At 43.8% G+C, this 13,086-nt stretch overlaps 1 protein-coding gene across 3 annotated transcripts in view; it reads left to right on the top strand.

The window, feature by feature from the left end:
- The window catches only part of RBM33 (RNA binding motif protein 33), a 137,021-nt gene that overhangs the window by 84,278 nt on the left and 39,657 nt on the right, over positions 1–13,086 (top strand). For all 3 annotated transcript variants that reach the window (XM_055334648.1, XM_055334647.1, XM_055334646.1), the window contains 3 exons: positions 9,284–9,416; positions 10,026–10,369; positions 11,634–11,918. In XM_055334648.1, the coding sequence (XP_055190623.1) occupies positions 9,284–9,416; positions 10,026–10,369; positions 11,634–11,918 (762 nt within the window). The remainder of the gene's footprint in view (positions 1–9,283; positions 9,417–10,025; positions 10,370–11,633; positions 11,919–13,086) is intronic.

Here is a 13,086-nt window from a genome sequence, read left to right as displayed (position 1 = left end):
TTTAGTATGTTCAAGAAAAGCAGTGTTTTGTACTGAGTTAAAGATGTTATAATGTGTACTATATGCTCTGGTTTCACTCCTTGAGCCAGTTCTATAATCTTACTAATATTTAAGTCCATGTGGGGTCTGCCCCCCACTATATACCCTCCACGGGCTAAGCACCAGAGTATGTGCTTCATCAAAATGTTTAGAAAGCGTCTCTCAATACAGAAATACCTTTTAGGGAATAAATGTAGGTATTAAGGCATAATCTGAAAGAAAAAAGATCTATGAAAATACTGAAATAAGAGGATTAATGCTGTGATAGAAGGGTATAATTTTAATTATGTCATGGGTCACTAGTGGTCTTTATTCTTCGCATTTAACCCACATTTAATCAGAATTAACTGAGAGGCGTTCGTAAGTGTCTGTTGGTCTCTTATATAGTTCTTTGCATTTTAAGTGAGATTAGTAAATGAAAACATGCTGTAAAGGGAGGTTGTAATTCATTGAAAGATTCATGAAGTTTCAATGACATTGTTAAGGTATTTAATTAGTCTTATTAAAATATACCAAGTGACCCTGTTAGGGAAGCTGATAAATCCTACAGTAGCTGTTAGAGCCTCTTTATTCTCCGCATTATACGATTAACTTTGGGCTAAGCAATTTATGCAGTATCCTCATCTTTTTTTTTTGTGTGTGTGTGTGTGGTTGAAGTTGTCAGTTCTTCCTGAGTAGGATTAATGCAGATAATATCATGTAATTAAACAAGAGATGCAGAACAAGTAAGAGTGCAGTTTGTGTAAGAATTATATGAGAAAGAATGATAAGTTTTTACCTTAGACTCTTAAAGGGTTATAAAGAAAAGCAAAATAGAGCAATTAATCAAAAGGATTAAGGTAGCCTTTTCTTTCAAAATGCAGAAGAATAAGTACTGAAAGTTCTGTTAAGTGAGTATTCACAGCTCACTAACAGTCTTAAAATAATTCTGCATTTGGTAGAGGGAATTGATAATTTATTATCTTTTATACCCGTGAAATGATAGAAGTTCTTAAACGTATGCTCACATTGGGAGAGACTCCGCGTGCTTAGTGGCAGACTGGAACCATGGCTTATTCAGCATTACTTGAAGACATATTGGTCATAGCAGAAGCAAGGTGTGACAGCAGAAAGAACACTTCATAAAGCAAGAATCCAAAAAACAGATGTCTGTGTCCTGAGTCATGTGTGGACAGTGTAACTTGGACTGATCCACTTTTAACTCTAAACCTGAATTTCTTCATCCCTTAAAGGAAAAGTTGTTTGTTCTGCCTCTTTCTTGACACCATGTTTGTGAAAGATATGGAGTGGTGCTTGTTTTGCTCAGGCTGTAAATCAGGCTGCTTGTGACAGAAAACCCAGTTAAAAGTGACCTGCACCAAGTGTCTTATTTTTTCCTAAAAACAAGAAATATCTGGCTTGGGATAGCAGTTCTGTGATGCGACAGGCACCCATATACTTTTCTACCCAAATTCCAGGCCAAAAGAGGAGGAAGGTTGGGGACAAAAGGTGCATGCGAGCTGAGGCAGCCCTGAGGAGCCTCCCTAGAGCCTCCAGCCCACAATGCCATCTGCATCTTGTGAGCAGAACCCAGGCACAGGGCCTTCTTGTGCTTCCCTTGTGTTACTTGGGAAGAAGTGAGAATTTATACAGGGTAAGCAGTTAGCAGTCTTTTCCACATAACTAAGACTTAACAGCCAAAACTGAATTTATGTAAATACAGGAAAAGAAAGTGATGTGTGTGTTCAAAATGAAATAGAGACCAGTGAGGAAATGGGCACTGTGAACTTCATGGTGCCTCCTGGTTAGTAAATTTCTATTTCAAAAGGCAGTACTGATGATAGTCAATAAGAAGCTCTTAGGATCTTAAAGCTTAAAAGTTTTAAAATTCATTAAGTGTTCAAATTCTCAGGTTCTGTTATCCACTGAGGCAGATGGAGGCAACAAGGGGCCCGTGTGTGTCTTCCCCAGGTGGTTTCTCCCCTGTGTCCACTGTGGTCTGATATCTCCAGAGAAGTAACCTTTGCTACTCTACTTCATTTTGTGTATCACCCATTGACTTTTTCTGAATAATATCTTGTGTTGTCTGCCCCCCACTCTTTAATCTTCCTACTCCCTGGCCCTTATGCAGGCATTGGGCATATTGGAAATGGGCTTCTTTCTGGTGAATTTGATGCAGGTACCAGTAAAACTCTCTTCCCCAGTGCCAGCGTTGTTGGGCCGGTGTCCTACCTGCTGCTTGCTGCCCTCCACTTGACTGGTGTCAACCTGTGGTTTCAAGGTTAACACCAACAAAGCCCCTTTTTTTCCATTTTTAATTCTATTGGACAAACTACCAAAGCCAGAAATTTCCTTGTTGACTCAACTTGAGTCAGCCCCTTTCTTTTAAATTATAGATAACATCTCTGGTTCTGCCTCCTTTATCAGTTTCTTATAGGTTGATCAGATAAGAACTGCTAATTTCTCTTGCTATTCAGGTCAGTCGTGGAATTTTCATGGCTGTCTGACCATAGACTTGATTTAGTATTTATTGATATTCTTGACTCTGCAGTATTCACATACTGTCACAGAATTACGTGTACATATGTGATAATGAAACAGTGAGACAGAACATGGAATAAGTGCTTATAACAAGCACAGTGGGTGAGTGTGTGTGCCATGGAGATAGCTGGCCTGGGAGCAAGTCCAGGCTCTGCCGCACTCTAGCCCAGTAATGGGTGTGAGATATTTAAATGCTCAGAAGATTCTGTGAGCAGAAAATTCCTACCTCATAGGGCGTTCTAAGGATTGAAGGAGATAGCAGAGGAGCCCCCTGCAGAGTTAGCTAGCAGCAGCAGTAGGGTGGGCTGTAGCTTTGGGTCAGCAAGAGCAGAGCCCAAGATGGGAATTTGGGGGCACAGGATTAGGGAAAGGTGCTGGGGATGCAAGATGGGAAGAGGGTGGAACTGGGCTATGATGTAGTTTCAGGTCAAAGTCTCTGGCCCTGGCCTGATTCTCAGGAGGTAGGGGTGGGGTGAGGGCTCTGTGGAATATATGCCCTTCCTCAGAGTTGTCCACCCCGGGGCAGTGTGCGAGGGACCAGGTCAGGCAGGCCTTGGAGGAGCAGCATTGGCAACAGCTGGGGCGTGCGGCACTTGCACGTAAAGGGGAACTGGCCATGTCCCCAGAGTGTCTAACACAGGAGGACCAGCTGGAGTAGAGGGACTGACAGAAGCCTTGAGCCCTCAGTGGCTCAGTGCCGCAGAGTTGTACTTCTCACTCATTTTGTCCTCTGGGCCCCACAGGCCTCTGTGCTTATTACTTGTCTGGTGGGGAAAGGGTGAGGGTCACTCCTGGGAGTTTGTAGCTGGCCAGGTCTGGGATTGGCCAGCATCACTTCTGCTCATGTGCTGTTGGTTGAACTGTGGTCACTCGGCCAGCAACATTGCCTTGCAGGACCAGCTAGGAAATGTAGCCTGTTTACAGGAAGATGTGGGCACAGACGCAGTGAGCATCAGGGGTCTGTGTCCTCATTGGGTAGGAAAGGGGCTAATTTTTATTTATAGCCAAAAAGCAACATAAATATGGATTTACATTTCATGAGCATCCACAGTCCTGCAACATTAATGAGATAATAACTTTTTCTTAACTTTGAACTTGCACAGATTGGGATAAGGTCTATCCAGATTTGCCTCAGTTCTAAAAAATGACATTTGTTTTTATATTGTATACTTTTTTGGCTTATGCTGTTTATATTTTATAAGTGACTTTGTATTTTATGTATTTAATCTATATTTATCATGCTGTTAGGATAGTATGATCAAGTTTGCCATTATGCAGACTTGCTCCTACTGTGTTTTACTTTTTCTTGAGCATTTTCTGGCTTAAGGAGTATAGTTCTAACTTGATCGAATTTACTTTTAGGATTGACCCTGTGAAAATGCTGTGTTATCATATGTGTGGTGCACGATTATTGCTAAATTCTACCATTTGAGTAAAATGAGCGTGTGTGTGTGTGTGTGTGTGTGTGTGTGTGTGTGTGTGTGTCCCCATTTTACTTTGGTTCTTCTCTGGTTTCTGAGTGTCCTGCATCTCATAGGTGTACGATTCTTAAGTTCAGTCTACAGCCCAGAAGAAAACTGGCCTGGGCTGTGCTCCTTAATAGCAGTGTTGGAAAGGTATCTTACAGATCATCTATCTAATTTTCATTCTTCTTGCATTTCTTTTTTTTCCCTTTCTTTTAAGATTTATTTATTTATTTATTTATTTATTTATTTATTTATTTATTTATTTATTTATTTATTTATTTGAGAGAGGCAGAGGAAGAAGCAGGCTCCTTTGGGGGAGTCCGATGTGGGACTTGATCCCAGGATCCCGGGATTACAGCCTGAGCCGAAGGCAGACACTCAACTACTGAGGCACCCAGGTGCCCCTCATTCTTCATTTTCTATTCTCTAAAATTAGGGGGATGGTTGCAGGGTGGAGAAGAGTCCATATTCATATCACTTTCCCTCTAATTATTTTACATCATGACAGTGCAAGTTAAAATGATTTCTATCCTAGAGTTAAGTCAGGTAACTAGATTCTGTTGATGTTGGCTTCTCTTTGGTTCTGGTGCACTGTCTATGTTCTGAGTCTGCGCAGCCCAAGAACCTGCAGGCCTTATTGCCCAGTGTCCAGGATGGTCCATTCCAGCCTCCCTTAACATCCTTCCTAGAGCACTTAGCCATCTACTGTCTGTGCTTTGTGGGCAGCCAGGGTTTAGCTCAGCATAGTATTTATATTGGAATATGGGGTTGGGATTTCCTTGCTGTTAGAAATAAGTAGTTTATTCATTTATTAAATATTTGTAAACATCTGCATATCATGCCCTGTGAAGAGCATGAAAATATATTGGTGAATAAAACAGACCATGGTGTCACCCCTCATGGACCTGTCAGTTGAAGGGGAGAGAGGAGTGGGAGTGGATTTGCAACAAGGGGTGGAATTGCAAGATGTTTGGATGCCTCATCTGTGAAGGCCTCCTTCTGTGATTCAGGAGTGAGAATGCAGGAAGGGGGTCTGTGCTGATCCGTCTTGCAGTGTATAAGGAGACATGTCACTTGTCAGTAGCTCTGTGTTAGGTTTACAGTATGGAATGCTGTCTACAAAAAGTGTCATGTACAAATGACACTAATGGCAAATACTGTGAACTTTTGTTATTTGCCAGGTACTGTTGTAAGTATTTTGAATGTGTTCTTTCATCTTCTCCCATGAGAAACAGGTACCGTCAGTATCCCTACCTTTTACAGATGAGAACATGGAGGCCCAGAGGGGTCCGTCACGTGCTTGGGGCTGTGCTAGGTGAAGGGAGGGCTGGCACTGCCTTCCGCTCGCTCGCTCAGCCTCTGCCTAGCCAGTGCCTTTCGGAGAGAGGACCAGCTGGAAGACTAAAGTTCTGGCAAAATATGACTGATGAAGAAAGGATTAGGGGGCTTTTGTTCCATGTTGCTAACATTTGAGTGCTTATGTCTATATGCAGTTAGACCGCATGTAGATAATTAGTAAAAGGAGAGAAGGTCTGGGAAGAGATGAAAATCACAATACTAGAATTCCAAAGGGAATTTATGATCCCAGTATATTTTCAGTTTAATACAAAAAAATGTCTTTAGAAGTTATGAATATTTAAAATAATCTCCCAGGAATGTACCTAGTTCTCTGGCAGCGTGGAATTTTTATTGAAAACTCACCACATCAGTTTTTCTTTGAGTTCATTCTTTTAATTCAGCAACTGCTTCTTTCTAGAAATGGGTGAAGGGGGTTGAGAATACTTCCCCTGATCTCGACCTATGGCAAAGTCAAAATCAAAATTTAGCAGACCTTCTACTCATAATGGAAGGGAAGCTGGTCTACTTTTCCAGTTACATTTTGCCTTATCTATAATGAGAAAACCTATCTTTGGGAGAACTTGAAATTAACTCTGTAATGGAAAGAGAACACGAAGGCTGCAAAAGCCCTGTTGTAGCAGCCCCGTGACCAGCCTGCTGGGGCTTCAACGGCAGGGGAGGGTTGGGGGCAGTAAAACGCACTCGTTGCATGGTTTGCTTGTGACAGATTTCAGAAGAAAACAGAGTATTCTCCAGTTCTCATAAGCCCCGTGTGGTGGGAGCCTGGTAAGAAAGCTGGCAGGAAACATCGGGCCTTCACATACCAAATCGTGCAGAAAGCTGTGGTTTTTAGTCACTACAGAAAAGTCAGGAGCCTCTTTCCAAAGCTTCTCACTTCTTGTACTTTGAAGTGGAGTAGGGACGGGAGGTGACAGCCACTACTGGTCCTGGCCTCCGTGCAGCCCCATGGAGGAGTGCCAGGTCCAGAGGCAGTTCCCTGGAGCTGACTCGTGCCTCCGATCCGAGGCGCGGGTGACATGGACGGAGAAGCTGCACAGACTGGATCCTGCCCCCCTCCCCAGGCAAGGAGTGCAAGCGGGGCTTGCCAGGGATGGGGGAGAGAGCGATGTTGTGGAGCGGCCTGTGGAGCAGCTGGGACATTTTGCTTTCCCCTTTGTTGGAATGCACAAGACTGTTGCAGGTTCCTAAGAGCTTCTCATGCTGAGTGCTGCCACTTTCAGAAGAGGGGTTAAGGGCTCAGTGGAAATAACCCTAGCAGCCTCCCCTCTCTCTCAGGAGGGACGTTTTATTCTGTCCATCCTCCTTTCTGACACAGTCTCCCCTTGTCCGTGCTTTTCTGCTTAGAATCTCTAGCTGGCAAACTCAGGGGGAGAGCTTGTCATCAAATCAGTAGTGTGATACTTTGAACCCCAGTTATAATTTAGCACCCTGTCCCTATTTTTTTAATGAAAAATCTGACCAAATGTAATAATAGAGTGAAAATGAGCAGCAAGGTAGAATGTGGTGTGTCGATGGAGGGGAATGAAAGCAGGTAGGACAACGGGATGCAGGGCGCTGCAGGGGGACAGGACCAGGAGTCCTGGCAGCCCAGAGCGGGAAGCACTGGGTGGGAGAGGAGCAGTAGAGGGGCAGCGTTGTGATGGTGGAGGGGCCAGGAGATGCTCAGAGATGACTGAGTACCCTGGGCCACAGGAGCACCTGAGCAGGAACAGGTGAGAAGCCACCGAGGGACACAGATGTGATAGGCCACCTGAAATTAAATCCAGCTTCATCCAGCAGCCCTCAGTGGTATGTAGACGAGAGGGATGTGTGGGCAAGTCTCCTGAAATTGTGAGTTGGCAAGACGGGGAGCTGGCAAGAGAGTCAAGTAGGACAGGAGAAAATGGAGCATCTGTACCGAGGACTTACAGAAGCCCTTCTCTGTAGAGATTTTGTATTTTGACTGAGATGGGGCATAGAGTGAGCATTTTCCACAGGGAAGGATGAGTTAGGAAATATAGAAATTTGTATATGACGTGATGGTTTCCAGAATTCACAATTCTGAGTTGGCTGTAGGCTGTCGTTTTCATAATTAAGTCAAGAGAAAATCTGATTTTTAAGATCCCCAAATTTATTATTTTAAGAATTATATCATATGGGTTGAAACCCCCTGCTTCATTTTCATGTCATGAATAAAATGAACCCTTTGGGAGCTTTTAACTTGTTTTTTCTTTATTATTGAAACCAGGGGTTCCTGGTTGGCTCAATAGATTGGCAAATTATTCAATATCCTGAGTTTCCATTTTCTGGGCTGTGAAATGGGTTTCTTGCTCTTGCTGTGCTGCGCATTCATGAACTCCAGTGGTCAGAGCTCTGCACAGAGCTTGGTGTGTAGTATGTGAGCCATGGGTAACAAAGATGGCCATTGTACCCAGGGACTCATGGGTCTAGGGGCCACAGTGTCTGCTGGTCCTTATTCCTGAAGTGGTTGCTCAGACAGTATCAATACTCGACTGGCTTATGTTGGCTTTGTCAACATTGTTTATTTAAATCTTGGGCAAATCACTGCATTCCTTAGTCACCGTATAGTAGGTATTGTGTCCGGAGCATTGGCTCACATATGTAGAGGTTAAGCATCTCTGAAAAGTAGAAGAGGTGTCTCCTGCTGTGGTTGCCAAAAACTGGACCTTAGCCTTGGTTCAGGCCCTGCCCTGGGCTTCGGCTCAGGTCTCTGGCCTCCTGGCCTGGTTTCCCATGGGCTGCAAGACAAGCCAGAGAGGGACACCTGGGTTGCTCAGCGGTTCGGCATCTGCCTTTGGCTCAGGGAGTGATTCTGGAGTCCCGGGATCGAGTCCCGTATTAGGTTCCTTGCATGAAACCTGCTTTCTCTGCCAATGTCTTTGCCTCTCATAAATAAGTAGATAAAATCTTTAAAAAAAACCCAAAAAACCCAAAAACGACCAGCCAGAGAAGCAAGAGAATTGGCATTGAATCCAACCAGGTAACCTACCCAGGTAGTTCCAGACTCAGCACTTCACCAGGCCATTTCCTGAGTCGTCTTCTCCAGGCCCATCCCATTGCAGCCCCATGCCCAGCACACAGGCAGATCCACAGATTTCCTTGCAGGTCACTCCCACACTATCCCAGGTTTTAAAGAAGATGTTTTTAAATGAATGTTATTTTGGTATCTGTATAATTAATTCTTTCTGGAGAAGTGAAAAAAATGGTGAGGCTTTCTTTAAATGCCTCACTGAAAAACAAAAGGCAAATGCAATGTGTTTAAAGGTCTTTATGAATCCTTAAAAGGCCAACTGAAAAATGACTTAATTTCGTTTGTCTCTAAATAGAGTTTTATTGGAAGAATTAATCTGTAAGAGTTCAAAATGTCTTATCCAGTAAAATCTGACTAAAACATTTTTTCTGTAGCAGTATGGTCTCTTAAGCATTTCACATTGTCCTGTTTCGTCAGAGCTTACTGATGTTTATGGTACACATTCAATTTCTTTTTCTTCTTTAAGAAATAAAGCAGCTTCATAGTTGAAGCTAATGGTTGTGTTAAAAAGGTAGCAAATTATAGCATGTTGGAGAAGATCAGTGCCAGGGACACTGAATGTAGACATTTAGCCTCTTGGATTAATGGGCAAGAAGGGTCAGTAAGTGCATGGATTTCAGTAAGCTTAAAAATAATATCATCTTGTGCTGTAGTGATAGGAGAACATGGAATTACTGTTGTGATGCTGCATTTGGATGTTTGATTATGGCAAGATCACTTACTTTGTAACAACCTCTAATTATATTGGTGAGGGGAGGGGCCAAGGGAGACAGTTACTGATGTTTTCAGGTGGGAACCATATATGTATCCACTTCTGGAAAAAGCAGACTTTTTCTGCCTCTCATCCTGTTTTCTGGTTGTTCTGCAGGGCCCTCCAGAGTTCCCGCAGCATACACCTGGGCCTGTCCCCAGTAATTTCAGCCAGCCCCCACGACTCCCTCTCCAGGACCAGTGGAGAGCCCCACCCCCGCCACAGGAGCGAGACCCTTTCTTTTTAGGAGGTAAAGGACCTTGCAGACTCATGGGGCAAAGTCGTATTGGGTGATGTGCCTAGAAATGTTCTTTTTTATTTTATTTTATTTTATTTTATTTTATTTTATTTTATTTTATTTTATTTTATTATTTTTTAATATTTTATTTATTCATGAGACAGAAGCAGAGACAGAAGCACAAGGAGAAGCAGTCTCCCTGCAGGGAGCCTGATGCAGGACTCGATCCCAGGACCCTGGGTATCATGACCTGAGCCAAAGGCTCAACCACTGAGCTACCCAGGCTCCTGACAACATTCATGTTTTAAACGGGATTGAGCTTCTAATAGATTTTTAAGAGTGCCAGATTTTTGTACTGGAGCACTTCTTTCATTTCAGTGCTAAAATTAGACATTGTTGGTGCCTGCAATGTGAAAATCTCATACAATTTGTGAGGCAGTCTCCATAGAAAATGAGTAATGAAGCAATCTAGAAATAAGTTGTAAAATGTAGCATTCTTTTCAAACATTCACATCCTGTCCACCACTTGTAACTTGTTTTCCCAGTAGGATGGTACATAAAACTGCTCTTGTGTGATGGGTGTGTTGTGTACAATAGAGGCTCATGTGGCCTATCTCTCAGTTTCAGGTGAACCGAGGTTCCCAAGCCATCTCTTTCTAGAACAGAGAAGCCCCCCTCCGCCGCCACCACCCCCCACACTTCTTAGCAGCACCCACCCAGTGCCCACTCCTAGTCCCTTACCGTTCACTCAGCCTGGACCAGCATTTAATCAGCAGGGACAGCAGCCTGTGTTCCCCAGGGAGAGGCCCGTCAGGCCCACCCTCCAGCCGCCGGGTCCAGTGGGGATCCTGCACTTCAGCCAGCCTGGCTCAGGGGCCACGCGGCCTTTCATCCCTCCTCGGCAGCCCTTCCTGCCTGGCCCGGGCCAGCCCTTTCTGCCCACGCATGCACAGCCTAACCTGCAGGTATGTATCTTGGCGGGCTCCATGGAGGAGGGTTGCTCCTGGAGCTCTGGCTCTTTGTTTCATAAGATGAAGTTTCTTCTTTCCCTTAGAGTCTTCTAAACTGTGTAGAGATTAAAGAATAAGGGTTTAATTTTAAATATACTACTTACTAAAGACAACTTTGTTGATAATACTATTTTTCTCCCTTCAAAGAAGAAATGGAAAAAGTGTCATTTTTTGGGGAAATGAAAAAAAATTTCAGATTTTTTAAAGGTGATACTGCTAATAAAGGTAGGACGTGTTTTGATAATACGTTGCATATCATTGCAAGATTCCTGAAAGGTTTACCAGAGGAAATAAAATTTTTTTTGTTGGATTATGTTCCTGTAAAATGTAGCTGCAGATAGGTTCTTTGTGTGGGAGAACCGTGTTGCCGTTCCTCTGTTATTAGAAAGATTTGAGTGCCCTCTGCTTTAGGTTGTGTTTCATGGGGGGACTTGGAGCGTCTATGAGATTGTTCTTGCTCTGTGTGATTCTGCTCAGATGTAAGCTTACTATAAAGATACAGAATGATGGGATACTTGAATTAACTATTTATAAACATGTAGACTATTGAAAGTTAAAAAAATAAAAGAAAAATTATTATTTTGGGTATTAAAGTAGGATAAAATGTTCCTTCATTTTTCTTTTTTTAAAAATGATGATAAATATATCTTCGTTGCAGAATTATTCAAGTGTAGGTAAGTATTTAAAAAGGAAGTTAAGAAATCCCATCATCTGGGAGTGGTCATCGGCAATATTTGGATCCTTGTGCTTTCCCATGCCCTGAGCACCCTGGGCACCCTGCTCTTGTGCGAGTTAACACAGGGTCAGGATCTCCTGTTCCTCAGTTACCTTCCACCGCATTATGGGAGAAATGCTGCACAGTTTTACGTTTTATGGTAGCTGCCATTCTTTGGACACGTGTGTTGGTTTCAGTTCTTCAGTATTTGAGCCAAAGATGCAGGCAACATCCCTGACATTGTGTTGGTTTGCATCCTTAGTCATTTACTAGAACAAGTTCCTGGAATTTGGGGATTAAGAGGATGTAGAGCAAATATAAAGTGTATGAAAACAGCTTTGGCTTTTTATTGCATTAAAGATCATACTACCTCTGTCAACCAATGTAAAGTGAAATTCTAGTGCCCCTGTGTGGTTCTGGTGTTTGGCTTTCAAGGGGATGGCCGAATGGGAGCATCACTAGTACCTACATTCACAAACTGTTTCTCTCTCCTCGGCATGGAAGGGGCCCCTGCACCCTCCACTGCCTCCTCCGCACCAGCCACAGCCACAGCCCCAGCAGCAGCCTCCCCTGCAGCCACAGCACCAGCCCCCACTGCAGCCACCCCCACAGCACCAGCCACCTCCACAGCCGCCGCACCAGCCGCAGCACCACCACCACCTGTCTGTGCCGCCCCCACCACTCATGCCCATGTCGTCGCAGCCGCAGTTCAGGCCTCATGTTCAGGCGGCTCAGCCTCCACCCAGCAGTGGCCGGATGCAGTGCCCCCAGCGCCAGGGGCTGAGGCATGTGAGTGTCCCTCGGTATTTGATGTCTCCCTGGTTGGGGGGTGGGGGAGGCCCTCGGATGGCACAGGATGTGCCGCCAGAACTTCGGAACTGGAACATCTTCCACTCCCGATTGAAGTACTGAAACGTGTGTATGTTTAAAAAACTGGTGAGGAAATATATTTTCTTGACAACAGAGATTAGTACGTCCCATTTGTGCCTGAAACACTGCATTGACACCCTCTTATTTCATCTTACACATACATATCTAGATATTCTTACTGCGATAGATGGTATTATTTGTGGACACATTACTTGAGCAAATATTTGCCAGTAGCTTCCTGTTTGATGGCTGGATTGTCTGAATCTCCTTGGGCTCTGAATAAATCAGTAAAGGAATTCAGGAAGAATTGATTGACCAGCCTCTGTTGCTAGATGCCATTCCAGTTCCTGGGAATGTAGCAGTGAACACAGGAGACCAATTTCCTGCCTTCAGCAAGCCTATATTTAATGGTGGGAGATGAACAGTACATTTAGTTGTGAGGGTACAGGTTCATCTTGCATCGAAGGAAACGAGGAAATGTGCATTGCTTCACAAACACAAGACATTACTATTGCCTTGTCGTCCATTAAATAACTCCATAAGGAGGCTGATATTCTGCTTGGCCAAGGTGAATTAGTTGGGTTTTCCCTTTAGTACAGAGTCCCTTTGACCTGGAGCTTCAGGCATATCACTTAGCTGCTTTTAATTTCAATTTTTCTCATACCAGCCTCTCTTTCTTTCTTAAAGTAACATTGAGACTAACACGATATAAGAATGGAGGAGGGACTTGTGGATAGGTGCATTGTAACTTAGGCTTCACTTTCTTTGAATAGTGGTGGACTGCACCCCCTGCCTTGCACCCATAAATATTTAGCTGGTGCTCTCAGAGCTCAGTCTCTCCCAGCCATTCCTCCTACCTGTAAGCTCCTCTAGGTGCTGGGTCTCTCTTACGAATCCCAGGGATCAACATGACTATGAATTTCCTCTCAAATAAAAGTTTTGAACATGTTTCTCTTGGAAGATGTAGTTTTTCTTAGGATACTGACTTATTGCTTAGTTTCTTCCACCTTAAATTTAGGGGGCCCAGTAAAAGTGCCAGTAAGCCTTTGTGAGCCCTATCACTTCTGTGACAAATGTCAATCCCCAT

The sequence above is a fragment of the Nyctereutes procyonoides genome, unplaced genomic scaffold, assembly GCF_905146905.1.
Source record: "Nyctereutes procyonoides isolate TBG_1078 unplaced genomic scaffold, NYPRO_anot_genome, whole genome shotgun sequence".
In the NCBI taxonomy this organism is placed as follows: Eukaryota; Metazoa; Chordata; class Mammalia; order Carnivora; family Canidae; genus Nyctereutes; species Nyctereutes procyonoides.
This window is presented reverse-complemented; position numbering and strand designations above follow the sequence as displayed.